The 12,964-nt window shown below is 32.7% G+C and overlaps 1 protein-coding gene across 1 annotated transcript in view; it reads left to right on the top strand.

Moving 5' to 3' along the window:
* LOC129939791 (acyl-CoA Delta-9 desaturase) overlaps positions 1 to 10,854 on the top strand; it is a 37,878-nt gene extending 27,024 nt beyond the window's left edge. The window contains exons 3-5 of the mRNA XM_056047933.1: positions 9,485 to 9,821; positions 9,889 to 10,235; positions 10,311 to 10,854. Coding sequence (XP_055903908.1) covers positions 9,485 to 9,821; positions 9,889 to 10,235; positions 10,311 to 10,546 — 920 coding nt within the window. The 3' untranslated portion in view covers positions 10,547 to 10,854. The remainder of the gene's footprint in view (positions 1 to 9,484; positions 9,822 to 9,888; positions 10,236 to 10,310) is intronic.
* Positions 10,855 to 12,964: the final 2,110 nt, after the last annotated feature.

Genomic DNA, 12,964 nt, shown 5'->3' with positions numbered 1-12,964 from the left:
TTTTTATTTTTACTTACAAACTGCTTAAAATAAGGTCCTTAAATAAAACTTAAAACTAACTTAAACTACCTATTCTACCTATATACTACTTAAAGCTAGAACAACCACAGCAGCAAATCTAACTATCTAACATTTTTGTTTTTCATATTTTATTGTCTTTTTTTAATGTTTTTTTTTAATTTTTTTTTTTTATTATTTTGTTTTTTTTTTTTAATTTTTTTTTCGTGCCACCATGCCTATTCTACTTAAAACTAAATCCTTATACTATCAAACAAGTATGAAAGCCGGCCAAGGCTTAAAACCCCATCCCGACTACCCACTATCAAGTGCCGATTGAAGCCACCAAAACTGTTTCTTCTGCTTCACCCTATCAGTCCGGTCCCGTTCGGACACAGCCATACTGAACCGAAGGAGCTCTGCTCCGCCTTGTGCCATAACGTCCCAATTGTACAGGAGTCGCCTATCCACGGTTCGTCGTCTGAAGTGGTAGATTAACGGAACAGCCAATCTATCCTGTATCAGACCGCATCTATCTAAAAAGAGGAATGCTTCTGGGGGAATGAAGCCGCTCAAGCGTGCACTCTCAAAATACTCGTCGTTCGGATAGAATGCCCCGAAAATTAAATTGTTGGTCGAAGACATAGCTCTTGCAATGTGACCTCGAACGAGTTTTATCACGAAATTGTCAATTCTGTTGATTCGAGCCCCGTTGTATAGGACCTCGTTAGAATAGTAATGCACATAAGAAGATTCGGCTGTTCGATATAAGCCGGTACAGCGTCTTAAACACTGCCGCTCGAACACCCGAAACTTCTCCATCTGGGAAGGGGCAACGTTGAACCACACAGAACAACCATAAACGATCATCGGCCGTATGAGGCCCATGTAGCAAATTACCTTTCCTCTGGGGTCAAGCCGACTGCTAAATAACAGCCGTTTCGTCAGAGCGAAGGCTCCTCTGGACCTGGTCAGAGCAGCATTTATATGTCTGTCGAAATATAAATACTGATCTAACCAGATACCGAGGTACTTCACTACACTTTTGCTCGCTAATGGCTGCCCGTGAAGATCAACGATGACCATCTTGCGCCAATTCTAACACGTATCCCTCGTGGCCGTAGCCAACGGAGTCCGGAACAGAATTGTCTCTGACTTCTGGACATTTATTTTCAGTTTCCAGTCGTCGCAATATCGCTGAATCTTGTCGAAATCACGCTGCAAGAGAATTCTAATAACCTCAACCTTTCGGGCCGTTCTGTACGCAATAAGATCGTCGGTGTACGCAATTGCCTTTGTAAGACTACCTATCAGATCGCTGGTGTAAATGCTGAAGAGAATCGGCGAATTCACCGCTCCCTGTTGAAGACCATTTTTAATTGTGAATGTTGTGGTAGAAGTTACATTGCCACTTTTGACAACAAACTTTCTACCGTTAAGCATATCATAAAGTATATAGAACAATGGCTTGCTAATGCCAAGCTCAATTTTAGGTAAAGACCCTCTAACCATACGGTGTCAAAGGCCTATTCCAAATCAACCAGAACAGCACCTGTGCATTGTTGTTTTGATTTATTCCATTGGATATCAGAAACAAGTTTAGACGGAGCATGAATTGTGTCATAACCCGCCTTGAACCCGAACTGTTTATCCGGAATTAATTTGTCTTCCCATTAATGATTTTTTCAAAAACTTTGCTGATACTCGGAAGAAGACTTATCGACCGAAGATTTGACGGGTTGGAGTTCTACTTTCCCTTTTTCGGGAGAGGATGAACCACAGCGGTCTTCCAATGCACTGGATAATATGCATTATTCAGTGCATTATTGAAGAGCGTGGTGTATATGTCAATTGCTTCCATCGGTAAATGTCTTAGTACAACGTTGGATATATCATCGACACCTGCTGACTTTTTGTTTTTTATTGAATTGAAGATGAGCTGAAGCTCAACCTTCGTCACTAACAAGGGACTTGGTCCCGTTTGCTCGGCGATTATGGCATTTGCCAAGGAATCGTCATTGAACAGCATAAAACCGCAGTTCTCAGATCGCCATTGTGTCATATCATTTGGAAGGTAAAAGTGATTAAGTAGGGCTCTGTTTTCCAGGTCGTGGTTGGGGCGAATGCTAACATTCACTTGCTGGAAAGCAGCTCCCACCGCCTCCACCTTTTCCTTCGGATCTTCAACTATGTAAAAGTCATCGTCAAAGATGGCTTCCTCTGGATCTATTTGCGCTGTCATTAGTACGTCTCTGTTCTCTTCAGTTCTTTGGAATTTAAGACACGAAAGGTCATTATCGTTTTTTTCCTGAATATCTTGTTGATTTTGGGGAACATACTAGGGTTACTCGAATTAACTGACCAGATCTTGCGGTCCCAGTACTTGTTAATTGATAGCCTTTAGTTCTCCTTAATCAACAGATTGACATTTTTTATTGACGACTTCAGTGTCCTAACCTCCAAGTCGTGTGGGTCTGTAAGTCGTCTGTACAAGTTTTTGAGTCTTGTCAGTAAGCCACTCTTATGCCTACGTAGTGCGTCAATTGTCGCGTTTCTGTAAGCGTCCATTTGGTCCCGTTCCTTGTACTTTGGAATTGTCCGTTCCATCGTTCGTTTTATTGTTCGTTCTGTCTTGTACTAATGTCTTGTGTTGTTATCACCTTATATGTATAGTCTTAGTTGCTCAAGGTGCTGGGTCTCTACTCTGTACATTTATGTGCTGAGTAGTATGTAATGGCAAAGTTTTAGGAAAATGAGTTTTATTTTTAAGGTCTTAATTTTATTTCTTAAAAGCACTTTTAGCTAATTTTTTTTATTATTTCTATGAAAATGAGATAAAATAAATTTGAAGTCAATATTACAGTCGAAAATAAATGTTAGCTAATTCTTTGAAGTACTTTTTGTAGGTTCTTAGTTAAAAAAATGTTTTCAATTCATCCTGTTTAAATTTGCGTACCTATTTAAAAAACATATTTTTTGCTTATAATGATAAATATAATTGTCTGTAAAGTCAATATCTCTGCAGATTCTTGAAGGACGTAGGTAGCTTCTATTGGTTTTGAAGTGCCGAGAAATGTCAACATTTTAAATTTGACATCACAGGATTTATGAAATTTTAAGCTTACTTTTTCGCGGGCTTTATTCATTTTTCTATTGGTTTTGAAGTGCCTTTATTCATTTTTAATAAAAAAAAGTTTTTTAGAAGTAACCTAAAATTTCTTTCTTTTATGTTTCAAGCAAGTTTCGTTGTTTGTTAAGGTTAAGCCTTATTAACTACCCATAGGAAGTTATTGTAATGGGACCAATTTGTCAAATTAAACATTTTGACATTACTTGCCGTTTTAAGGTCCCTAGAGTCGAAATTAAAGATTTTTAGAGAGGTACGTTCGTACGTCTGAACGTCCGTACGTTCGTGACGTTTTTTTCAACATCCATAGCTCAAGAACCAGAAGAGATTTCGACTTCAGATAAATTTTGTTATTCAGATAATAATGCAGACAGATGCAGAAAGGGCTCTTAAGAACATTGTGGTGGTTTTTCTACCATACCAGTTTAAAAAAAAGTGAACATTTTATTTAACCCTAAATATCTCACGAACTAATAACGTTTGATACTTGAATGAAATTATATATAATCGTAACGTGATACCAAATATATTTTTGGAAAACATCCAATTCACGTTTTTTTTAAATCAAAAAAACTGAAAAAAATGTTGTCACCTCGAAAATTTTACGAATAAGAAATGAATTTAATATCCAAAACAATTTCGTGCAACGAAAAATAACGTTTTAAATATTTGGGAAAGTTATGAGAAAAATTGAATTGACAGCTTTTTTATTAAAAATAAAAACCTAAAAAAACATTACTTAAAGTTGGTAAAAATTGAATTTCGACTCAAATATCTTTTCAAAAATTTGAGATTATATCTTCAAAGTTATTTATCTTATAAACAATATTGTTTTCAACATTCGATAAAATTTTGAAAAAAATCGAATTGACAGTTTTTTGAAAAACAATAAAAAAAACTGTTTAAAAAAAAACCTAACAAAAAACATTACTAAAACTTGGTACAAATTTCCTTTCGACTTAAATAGCTCTTTAAAAATTCAAAGCATTGTTTAGAAACTTTTTTATTTCAAAGAAAATATTGTTTTCAAAAGTTGGTTTGTATGTAGTCAAAAGATAAGTCTTATTATTAAAATGCAGTAATGTTAAAAATTTAAATTTAACCTTAAAAAATATTACAAAAATTCAATTCATATAAAATAAACAAATATTTAAATGTTACATAATACATGTTCCAAATTTCAGGACAATTGATTCTTACATCTAGGATCTAGCCTTAAAAGAATTGCAATTTATTTTAAACATTATAATTTGAATCAAAAATTCCTTCAGATAAAGTTAAGAATTGTATTTGAAAAGCAGAGTTGAAGTTTTTTAGACAGCTACAAGTACCTTACAAACTGTTCAGTCTAATCTGACAAGGTTTCGGTGCTTTTAATCTTAAAGGAGGTTGTATATAAGCTCATTTATTAGGGTCTTAACTGGACACTGTTTAACTTGAAACCAGCTAAAAAACGCAGGATTTCCTATAGGGAAATTATGTAATAGTGATCCGAATTATATCAAATATACAAACTCCTATAGTCTTTCAAGCTTCAAAATAAGTTTAACTAAGCTTAAAGTAAAAAAATGTTATTATTTTATTTCTAAAATTTACTTCAACCTAACCTAACCTATATCACAAAACTTGTTTACTTAATTTATACAAGCCTTAACCTCAAAACTAGACCTAAAATCACAAACTAAAATAAAAATAGCTAAAAAGTTCTAAAATTACCAAAAAATGATTCCCTGCCTCACTGGGAAATCAAAGCAACTTACTAAAGAAACTTACTATAATTTCTAAAAGTTGTTCCTCTAGACTTACATTATGATTTAAAATATATTAATTTTTGAACACCTTCGAAGTGCGAAAACTTTAAAGTAAAATAATGAGTACCCATAAAACCTGTGATGCGATATCTTTAGAGGACTTTAAACCAATAATATGTAAATACCTATACAATTTAAAAAATATAACGTCCCAATTAAATATGACATATAATATTTATCCCCTGTTATAAAACTTGAAGGTTTTTGTGACACACTTGCCAAAAGTAATATTAAATCAGGTTTTTTAAAAGTTAAAGAAGATCTCCAGCCCTGAAGTATAGAAAACAATAGGGAACCAGTCTTATTTTATTTTTAGTACAACTTTTATATTTCTACTAACTGTTTATTTAATTACGATTTAAAATGTTATTATTAAAGAATTACTTAAGAGAAATTTCAGTTTAAAATGTCAATTTTCACATAATTCTTACATATGTTAATTAGGAAAGTACAGAAGTTTTTGTTTAAGGGAATTATTTACAAATTATGAACTTAATAATGAAATTACTCAAAGTTTGTATGTAAAAACATAGTCTTGTTACATGCTTCATATATTTTCATATTTTTTATTTTTTCTACCAAAACTATACCTTTAAATTCCGGAAGCTTAACTTTCTTCTTCTGCGACGAGTCAATATTGATAACCTGTAAAGATAAAAATAATTATTTAAAAATAAAAAAAGACTTCCAGATAAAATCATTCAAATTAAAAATAAGAGTAATTTTAGTCTCATAAAAATAATTGACTTTCAGTTAAATGTAAATAAAAATGAAACCGAAAGTTATTTATCTTGACTTTTATCATTTTACGAGACTTTCGATTTCAACAATAATCGCATCACAATAATTGCCCTCCTCATCATTAACTTCACTAACGAATATATTTATAGTAAATCTAAGTTAAATGAAATGATTTGGTTAATGAATGTTACGTTACCTTTAAATTTGAATTTAAATGATTTTGTTAATGTAGCTGAATTAATATAAAGTTAAATAATAAATTTGAACTTGAACTTCATCTTAGTTCAATGATGCACATATGATTAACAAAAGTTATTTATTTATTATAATTTTATATCCGCTAAGATACATTAACGTATATTCAAAGCCGGAAGCGGTGTAAGCTGGTTTTTGTAATTCATTCACAAATTTTGTTGTGGTAGGTATATAGGTACAAAATTAATTCAATTTTAAATATTGTAATATTGGTTGGAATTCAAATAGGTTACTGACCCTCTGAGTTAAAATAAAATAAGCTATCTTATGGAGTATATAAATAAACATAGGTTTATTCTGTTACTAGATAATAAATGTTGATGGAATTATTACCTCCTATCGCTTGGAAAAAATAAATTATTGGTTAAGTATTACATAAAAATACACAAAACAGTGACTAAGAGTCCCAAAAATATAATTTATTTGTCATAATATCTGCAAGTATACTTTAACTTAGGTTTGATTTTAAAAGTCTTAAGAAAATTCTAAAATATCCATCATGGTATGTTTAATTTTTTAGACAAGAAATTAGAACTGGTTATTGATAATTACCAGAAAACGTTCATAGTACCCGAAATCGTTAAAAAAATCCACAACATTCGGTCAATTATTTCGATGTTTTAAGTTGGTATTTGACACTAGTTAAAGTAAGCTATCATAATGTTGGTGGAAAAAAGTGGTGCTACCAAAGTAGCCATTTTTACAGCATTATACTTGATGCTTCTAATCACCGTAATCCACCGACTATGCATGAAATCGGTAAAATTGTGAAGAAATTTAAGGACTGTCCAACAATTGCGAAAGCATTGTTCATAATCGTAATCCACTTTAAGCCGAAAATGTGCTGCTTCTAGTTTTTTGGAATGTTGACCCCTACATTGTTGCTGTTCATTCACAAGAACCAAAAAAGATATCGACTCCAAATACATTTTGGTTTACTTATATATATTAAAATAGAGAGATGTTAAAAGGACTTTTATTAATATTGATTGGTTGGATTTTTTACTTTAGCAATTCAAAAAAATAAATTTTCGTTGAAGACAAACTAAAAACGCCAGCGACTTTAATTAAATTTGATATTGTATAGAACTGAAAAAAATTAAAAAGAGGCTGTGATGCGACCCACGCTTTAGAGTTTGTATCATTTTTTTCTAAATTTGCGTACTATTTTTTGTAGATTTTATTTGTTATGAAAAAAGGACTGTTCGATTTTTATATTTAGAGTTTTATGTTTTGTAAAAAAAAACAGTCGATTCGATTTTTTTCAAAATGTTATCGAATGTTGAAAACAATATTTTTTATATGTAAAAATTAGTAAAATTTATCATCCCAAATTTTTGAAAAGATATTTGAGTCGAATATAATGTTTTACCAACTTGTGTTAATTTTTTTTGCGGTTTTTAATTTTTTGTACAAAAACTGTCAATTCAATTGTTTTCAAAATTTTACTGAATGTTTACAACAACATTTTTTGGAAGATAAAAGCGAATGAAATCCAATATCTATAAGTTTTGAAAAAATATTTGAGTCGAAAATCAATTTTTACCAACTTTTCTTCATTTTTTTTTAGGTTTTTATTTTTTGTATTGTTATAAACAATATTTTTTATAAGATAAAATAAGTTTGAAGCCTAAATTTCAAGTTTTTGAAAAGACATTTGAATCGATATTAAATTTTTACCAACTTTGAGTAATTTTTTTTTAGATTTTTTATTTTTTATAAAAAAAACCTGTCAGTTCGATTTTTCTCAAAATTTTATCGATTGTCAAAAACATTATTCTTCGTTGTATTTTGGTCGTGAAATGTTGCAGGTGACAAATGTATTTTTCAGTTTTTTTGATTTTTTTAAAAAAAACCGTTAGTTGGATTTTTTTCAAAAAAAAAACTTCTTTGATATCACGTAACAATGTATTATATAAAATATAATTCATGTCTCTAGAGTTTTTGGTTCGTAAGATATTTACGGTTTACCAAAATTTTCACCTTTTCTTCAAACAGCTATGGTAAAACAACCACCCATGCAATTTTCTTGAGAGCCCTTTCTGCATCTTTCTGCCTTATTATTATTCTGGTTCTTGAGCTATGGACGACGAAAAAAACGTCGTGAATGTACGTACACACGCACGCACAGACATCTTTCTAAGAATCTTTTATTTCGACTCTAAGGACCTTGAAACGTCGAGAAATGTCAAAATTTTCAATTTGACAAGTCGGACCCATTACAATAACTTCCTATGGGAAGTTAAAAATATTGTTTTCAACAAACAAAAGAATGCAATCTTATGAATGCAATCTCTTATGAATGCAATCTTTAGCAACCTTAATTGATTTGGCTGAGAGTTTAAATTTTTGCAATAAAAACTATTTTGACATTCACAAATCCGCTGGCCTGGATTTTATCCCCGCTATTGTTCTAAAGAGGTGTTCTCCAACGCTGGCAAAACCACTTAGTTAGCTTTTTTTCTGTCCTATTTCACAGAAATTTTTCCGAGTTTAAGTTTAAATCTGATACCAACAAAATAAACGCTGGTGTGCCCCAGGGCTCCGTTTTGTCTCCAACACTTTTCCTTTTTTAAATGATATTTTGTATGAAACTTCTAAACCACTGAATTGTTTAGCTGATGACATACAATACCCTTAGTTCTTCGGACTAGGACTACCAATGGCAGCGTATGATATGCTCATTCAATTCTGATCTTGAGGAATCAAAAATCGTTTAAAAAATAATGGTATGAATACTCAATGCTGTCTACTGTCGCAAAAGCATAACCCTCCCCCAATGACACTATGCATGGGTGGTTGTGCATTGATGAGACTGAACGGCTTTCAGTTCCAGGTATGTGCATCACAAACCACTTGTTGTGGAGTGATCATATAGAAGAAGTTTTTAACACCTTCTAATAAGGCTATAATTTACAAAGCATTTATTTGTCGAAAACTTGAGTGTAATTCTCATATTTGGCCTTGTGCCCCAATAACAATCTTGAGTTTTTTTTGATATAATGGAAAAAAGAGCTCTAAAAATGATTGGAGATCGTTCTCTTACCGAGACATTTGCTTCTCTTAAGAACCATCTTGAAAGTTTTATGTCTATGATTATATTATCGATATTTTCACCAACAATGTTCTTGTGAAATAGCCAGTTGTATTAACCATCTCAAACAATTCAATCGTAATGCCCATACTTCTTGGAATGCTCATCAGTTTACCCTTGAGCCCAACTTCGAACGTTCTATTTATAATAGGCGCACTTCACGAATGTGGAACGCTTTACCAGGCTCAATATTTTACAATTATTACAATGTACAGACTTTCAAAACTAGTGTGCATCGGCATTTCTTTTCTAATCCTGTCCTTAGTTCCTATTTGCTCGCACAGTGTTTAATCATTATGAGGGTATTAATAATCCCTTTATATACAAACAAAATTGGCACAAAACTACTTTTTTGTTTCGCTTACTTTTCGACTTTTATGACATTCCGCAGCCTCGCAACTTTACAGTTTTAATTCCGTCAGCAATAATAATTTATCAATGATTTTTTATTGTTTTCAGGTTATGTTTTTGGAACCTTTGGTGGTTTCGGTATCACAGCTGGAGCTCACAGACTCTGGTCACACAGAGCCTACAAAGCCAAATGGCCCATGAGGGTATTCCTGATGATCTGCCAATCGATTGCATTCCAAAACAGTATCTACGAATGGGTTCGTGATCACCGAGTTCATCACAAATTCACTGACACCCATGCCGATCCACATAATTCGCGACGAGGATTCTTCTTCTCGCACATGGGTTGGTTGATGTGCAAGAAGCATCCCGATGTCAAGGAGAAGGGCAAACAAATTGACATGAGCGATTTGGAGGCTGATCCAATAGTCATGTTCCAGAAGAAGTGAGTTTTCAATCATAATCAAAATCACACTTTTGACATTTTCTTAATTATACAATTTTGTTTGAAGGTATTATTTCTACATTATGCCACTGTGTTGCTTCATCATGCCCTCGTTGATTCCGTACTTCTATTTCGGATTCTCAATTAAGGTGTGCTTCTTCACCTGCTCCATGCTTCGTTACGTTCTCTCACTCCACTACACTTGGCTGGTGAATAGTGCTGCTCACTTTTATGGCATGAAGCCGTACGATAATTTCATCTCATCGACCAACAACAAGATTGTCTCAATATTGGCTTACGGTGAGGGATGGCACAACTATCACCATGTCTTCCCCTGGGATTACAAAGCAGCTGAATTGGGAACGTACACTTACAATTGGTCAACAGCTTTAATTAACTTCTTTGCTAAGTTTGGTAAGTATTTCAATAAAAAACCATGAGACTCACATGACACTGATTCTCTAATTAAAAACATTTTTGTATTTTCAGGTCTTGCCTATGACCTCAAGACCGTCTCAGAAGACATGATCCGCAAGAGGGTTCTACGAACTGGTGACGGAAGTCATGTCTACTCAAGGAATGACTTAAATAACAATTCGATGACGGAAGATATGATTCTTCAGCTTAACCACGACAACGAGGATAACCTTGTTTGGGGTTGGGATGACACGGATATGCGTAAAGATGACCGTGAAGGAGCCAATATAATTAAGAAAGAAATATGATTAACCGGGCTATAAATTGCGGCTAAGAGTTCTTTTTTTGTATTTTGTTAACGTTCTCTTGTAAATAGTATAGGTTTAGTTTGAGTTTTTAGACGGAGTTCAATATGGGTTCAAGTTTATTACTTGGGTTTGTAATGTGGGAAGTTATATGTAATAATTTAAGCTATTATGGTGATTTGTGATAAAATCACTGAATTAATAATAATTTAAGGCTGTAGTCCTTAAACGAACATTATTTCATATTATAATGGAAATACGTACGATGTAAGAGTATAAGAAATATTAAAGATGTTTTTTTTTACTATTAATGTCGTTGTTTTAATTTATATTGAATTGATTCGAAGCCATGATGAATGTTTTTATAAAGCCAGTCAAAAAACAAGGATTATGTTTTTGTGAAAAATTGTTAGTAGACAAAGCTCATCGAATAGTTTTTTCACAAACAACACTACAACTAAATCCGCAGAAGACTGAAGAAGGCCTAGTGACCTTAAACTCTCAACTATTTCTGTTTGCGAGTTATCTTGTCAGAAGGGAACTAAGTTTTATGCCGAATCCGAAAGGCACTTTTCACGAACATTGGAGGATTTGTCAATTCCTCGCAAGAGGCAGTACCTGCGAAAGGAACTTCAGATGACACAGGCATTGTTGAATTCAAGACCTAGGGCATGACAGTTCTATGTTGCAATAATAACCAACATGCCACGGGTATTATTAGATCTTAATTATTTGAAAATAATGTAGTTGCAACTTTTATGGTGAATGGTCAATGAAGGTTTTGAAATATCAACAGCATTTCTAAAATATCAAGCTAGTTCCGCAGATTTAAAATATTACGGGATGTCTTAAAAATCAAGACAATTCTTAAAGTATAGAGGAAGGTCAGGAGATATCCATAAAGGTAATTAGATTTCAAGAAATGCCACAATAGGTTTCGGAATTTCAGGGGAGCTCTTGAAATATTAAACGATGACAGAAATTTTGTCTATTATCTATCTATCTTTTCGAGTGAGGTTTTAAAATATTAAAGGATGTCGTGAAATTGCGAGGAAGGTAAAACGAGGTCTTAAAATATTAAAAGCGAGGTGTTAAAAATATGGTTTGACATATCAGTGGAGGTCTGAAGACTTGATCAGATACCTTGAAATGTGAAACAAGACCTTGCATTATCAAATAAATTTCAAATTAATACTTAAGATATCTTGGAAGGAAATTTTGATAAAATTCTTAAAATATCAAAAGACTTAAATATTAAAATAGTTTTAAAAATATCAAGGAAGGTCTAGGGATTTTAAGTTAGGTACGGAGGTTTAAGGGGAGGCCTTAAAATATGAATGGAAGGCTGGATATTTGAGATTGGTTCTTGAAACATGAAGGTCTTGAAATTTTAAGGCAAGTACTAAGGGAAGTTGAAGCGTGAAGTGATGATGCAGATTTTAAAGGCAGTTTTTATGTATTAAATAAGGAGGTCTTCAAATTTTTAGGGAGGTCTGAATTATAAAGAGTGTTTTGGAAATTTCTATGGACGTTTAGAAATATAAACAGAAGTTTTTAAAATATCAAGAGTGCTCTGGAAATTTAAAGGGAGGTCTGGAGATTTTAAGGAAGGTTTTGATATTTTCGGGAATTACAAGGAAGGTCTCGAAATTTTTTCTGAGGTATTGAAATTTCTAAAGGGACTCGAAATGCGTAAGGAGGAAGAGATACCTAAATATTTCAGGGAAGGTTCTGATTTCAGAAGTGAGGTATTAATATTTCAAGGGAGCAACAAAATAATGGAGGTCTTGAAATTTTGAGGCAGGTTTTTATTGACTATTATAAAATATACAAATCTGGGTACTGAAAAACGAAGTTCTAAATAGACACTATTAAAATATTTACATTATTTTACGTTTGGTATTTGAAGTCTTCGTTTATAATTTGTTGCGTGTACTTGCGTGCACTTTTAATATAATGGTAGAGAAGCTTCAAGATTTTTTTGTTGAGTATTTGGATAAGTTCGTCCCTTTAAAGCATATGGTTTAACCAGGCTTGTGTTAACATCGTCTTTAACACTGCGCAAACTGCGATGAAATGCTGCGTGTCTTCTATCTGCCTTAGATTGCATAGAGTTCATTTGATTTTGTCAATTCGAGATGTTTAAACGTCAATCTCTTTCGGCTATCTTGGATTTGGTTGTTGAAGCTGGCAAAACAGACAGACTCAACTTTTTCAAGGAGTTCAAGGAACAATTTTTTTTTTAAATATCATTGGAGTGCTTCCATTTCTTCGAATTTCCAGATTGCCTATTCGTGTGCGGCATATCACATAATTGCACAAACCATTTCTAGCAGTGTTAGCAGAAAGCCCAAATACATTTATTGTTTAACCTTTTCTAATTCTTCGTTTATTCAGTACAATTTCTAATTTCTTGAAAAA

The sequence above is a fragment of the Eupeodes corollae genome, chromosome 1 (assembly GCF_945859685.1).
Source record: "Eupeodes corollae chromosome 1, idEupCoro1.1, whole genome shotgun sequence".
NCBI lineage: Eukaryota > Metazoa > Arthropoda > Insecta > Diptera > Syrphidae > Eupeodes > Eupeodes corollae.
This window is presented reverse-complemented; position numbering and strand designations above follow the sequence as displayed.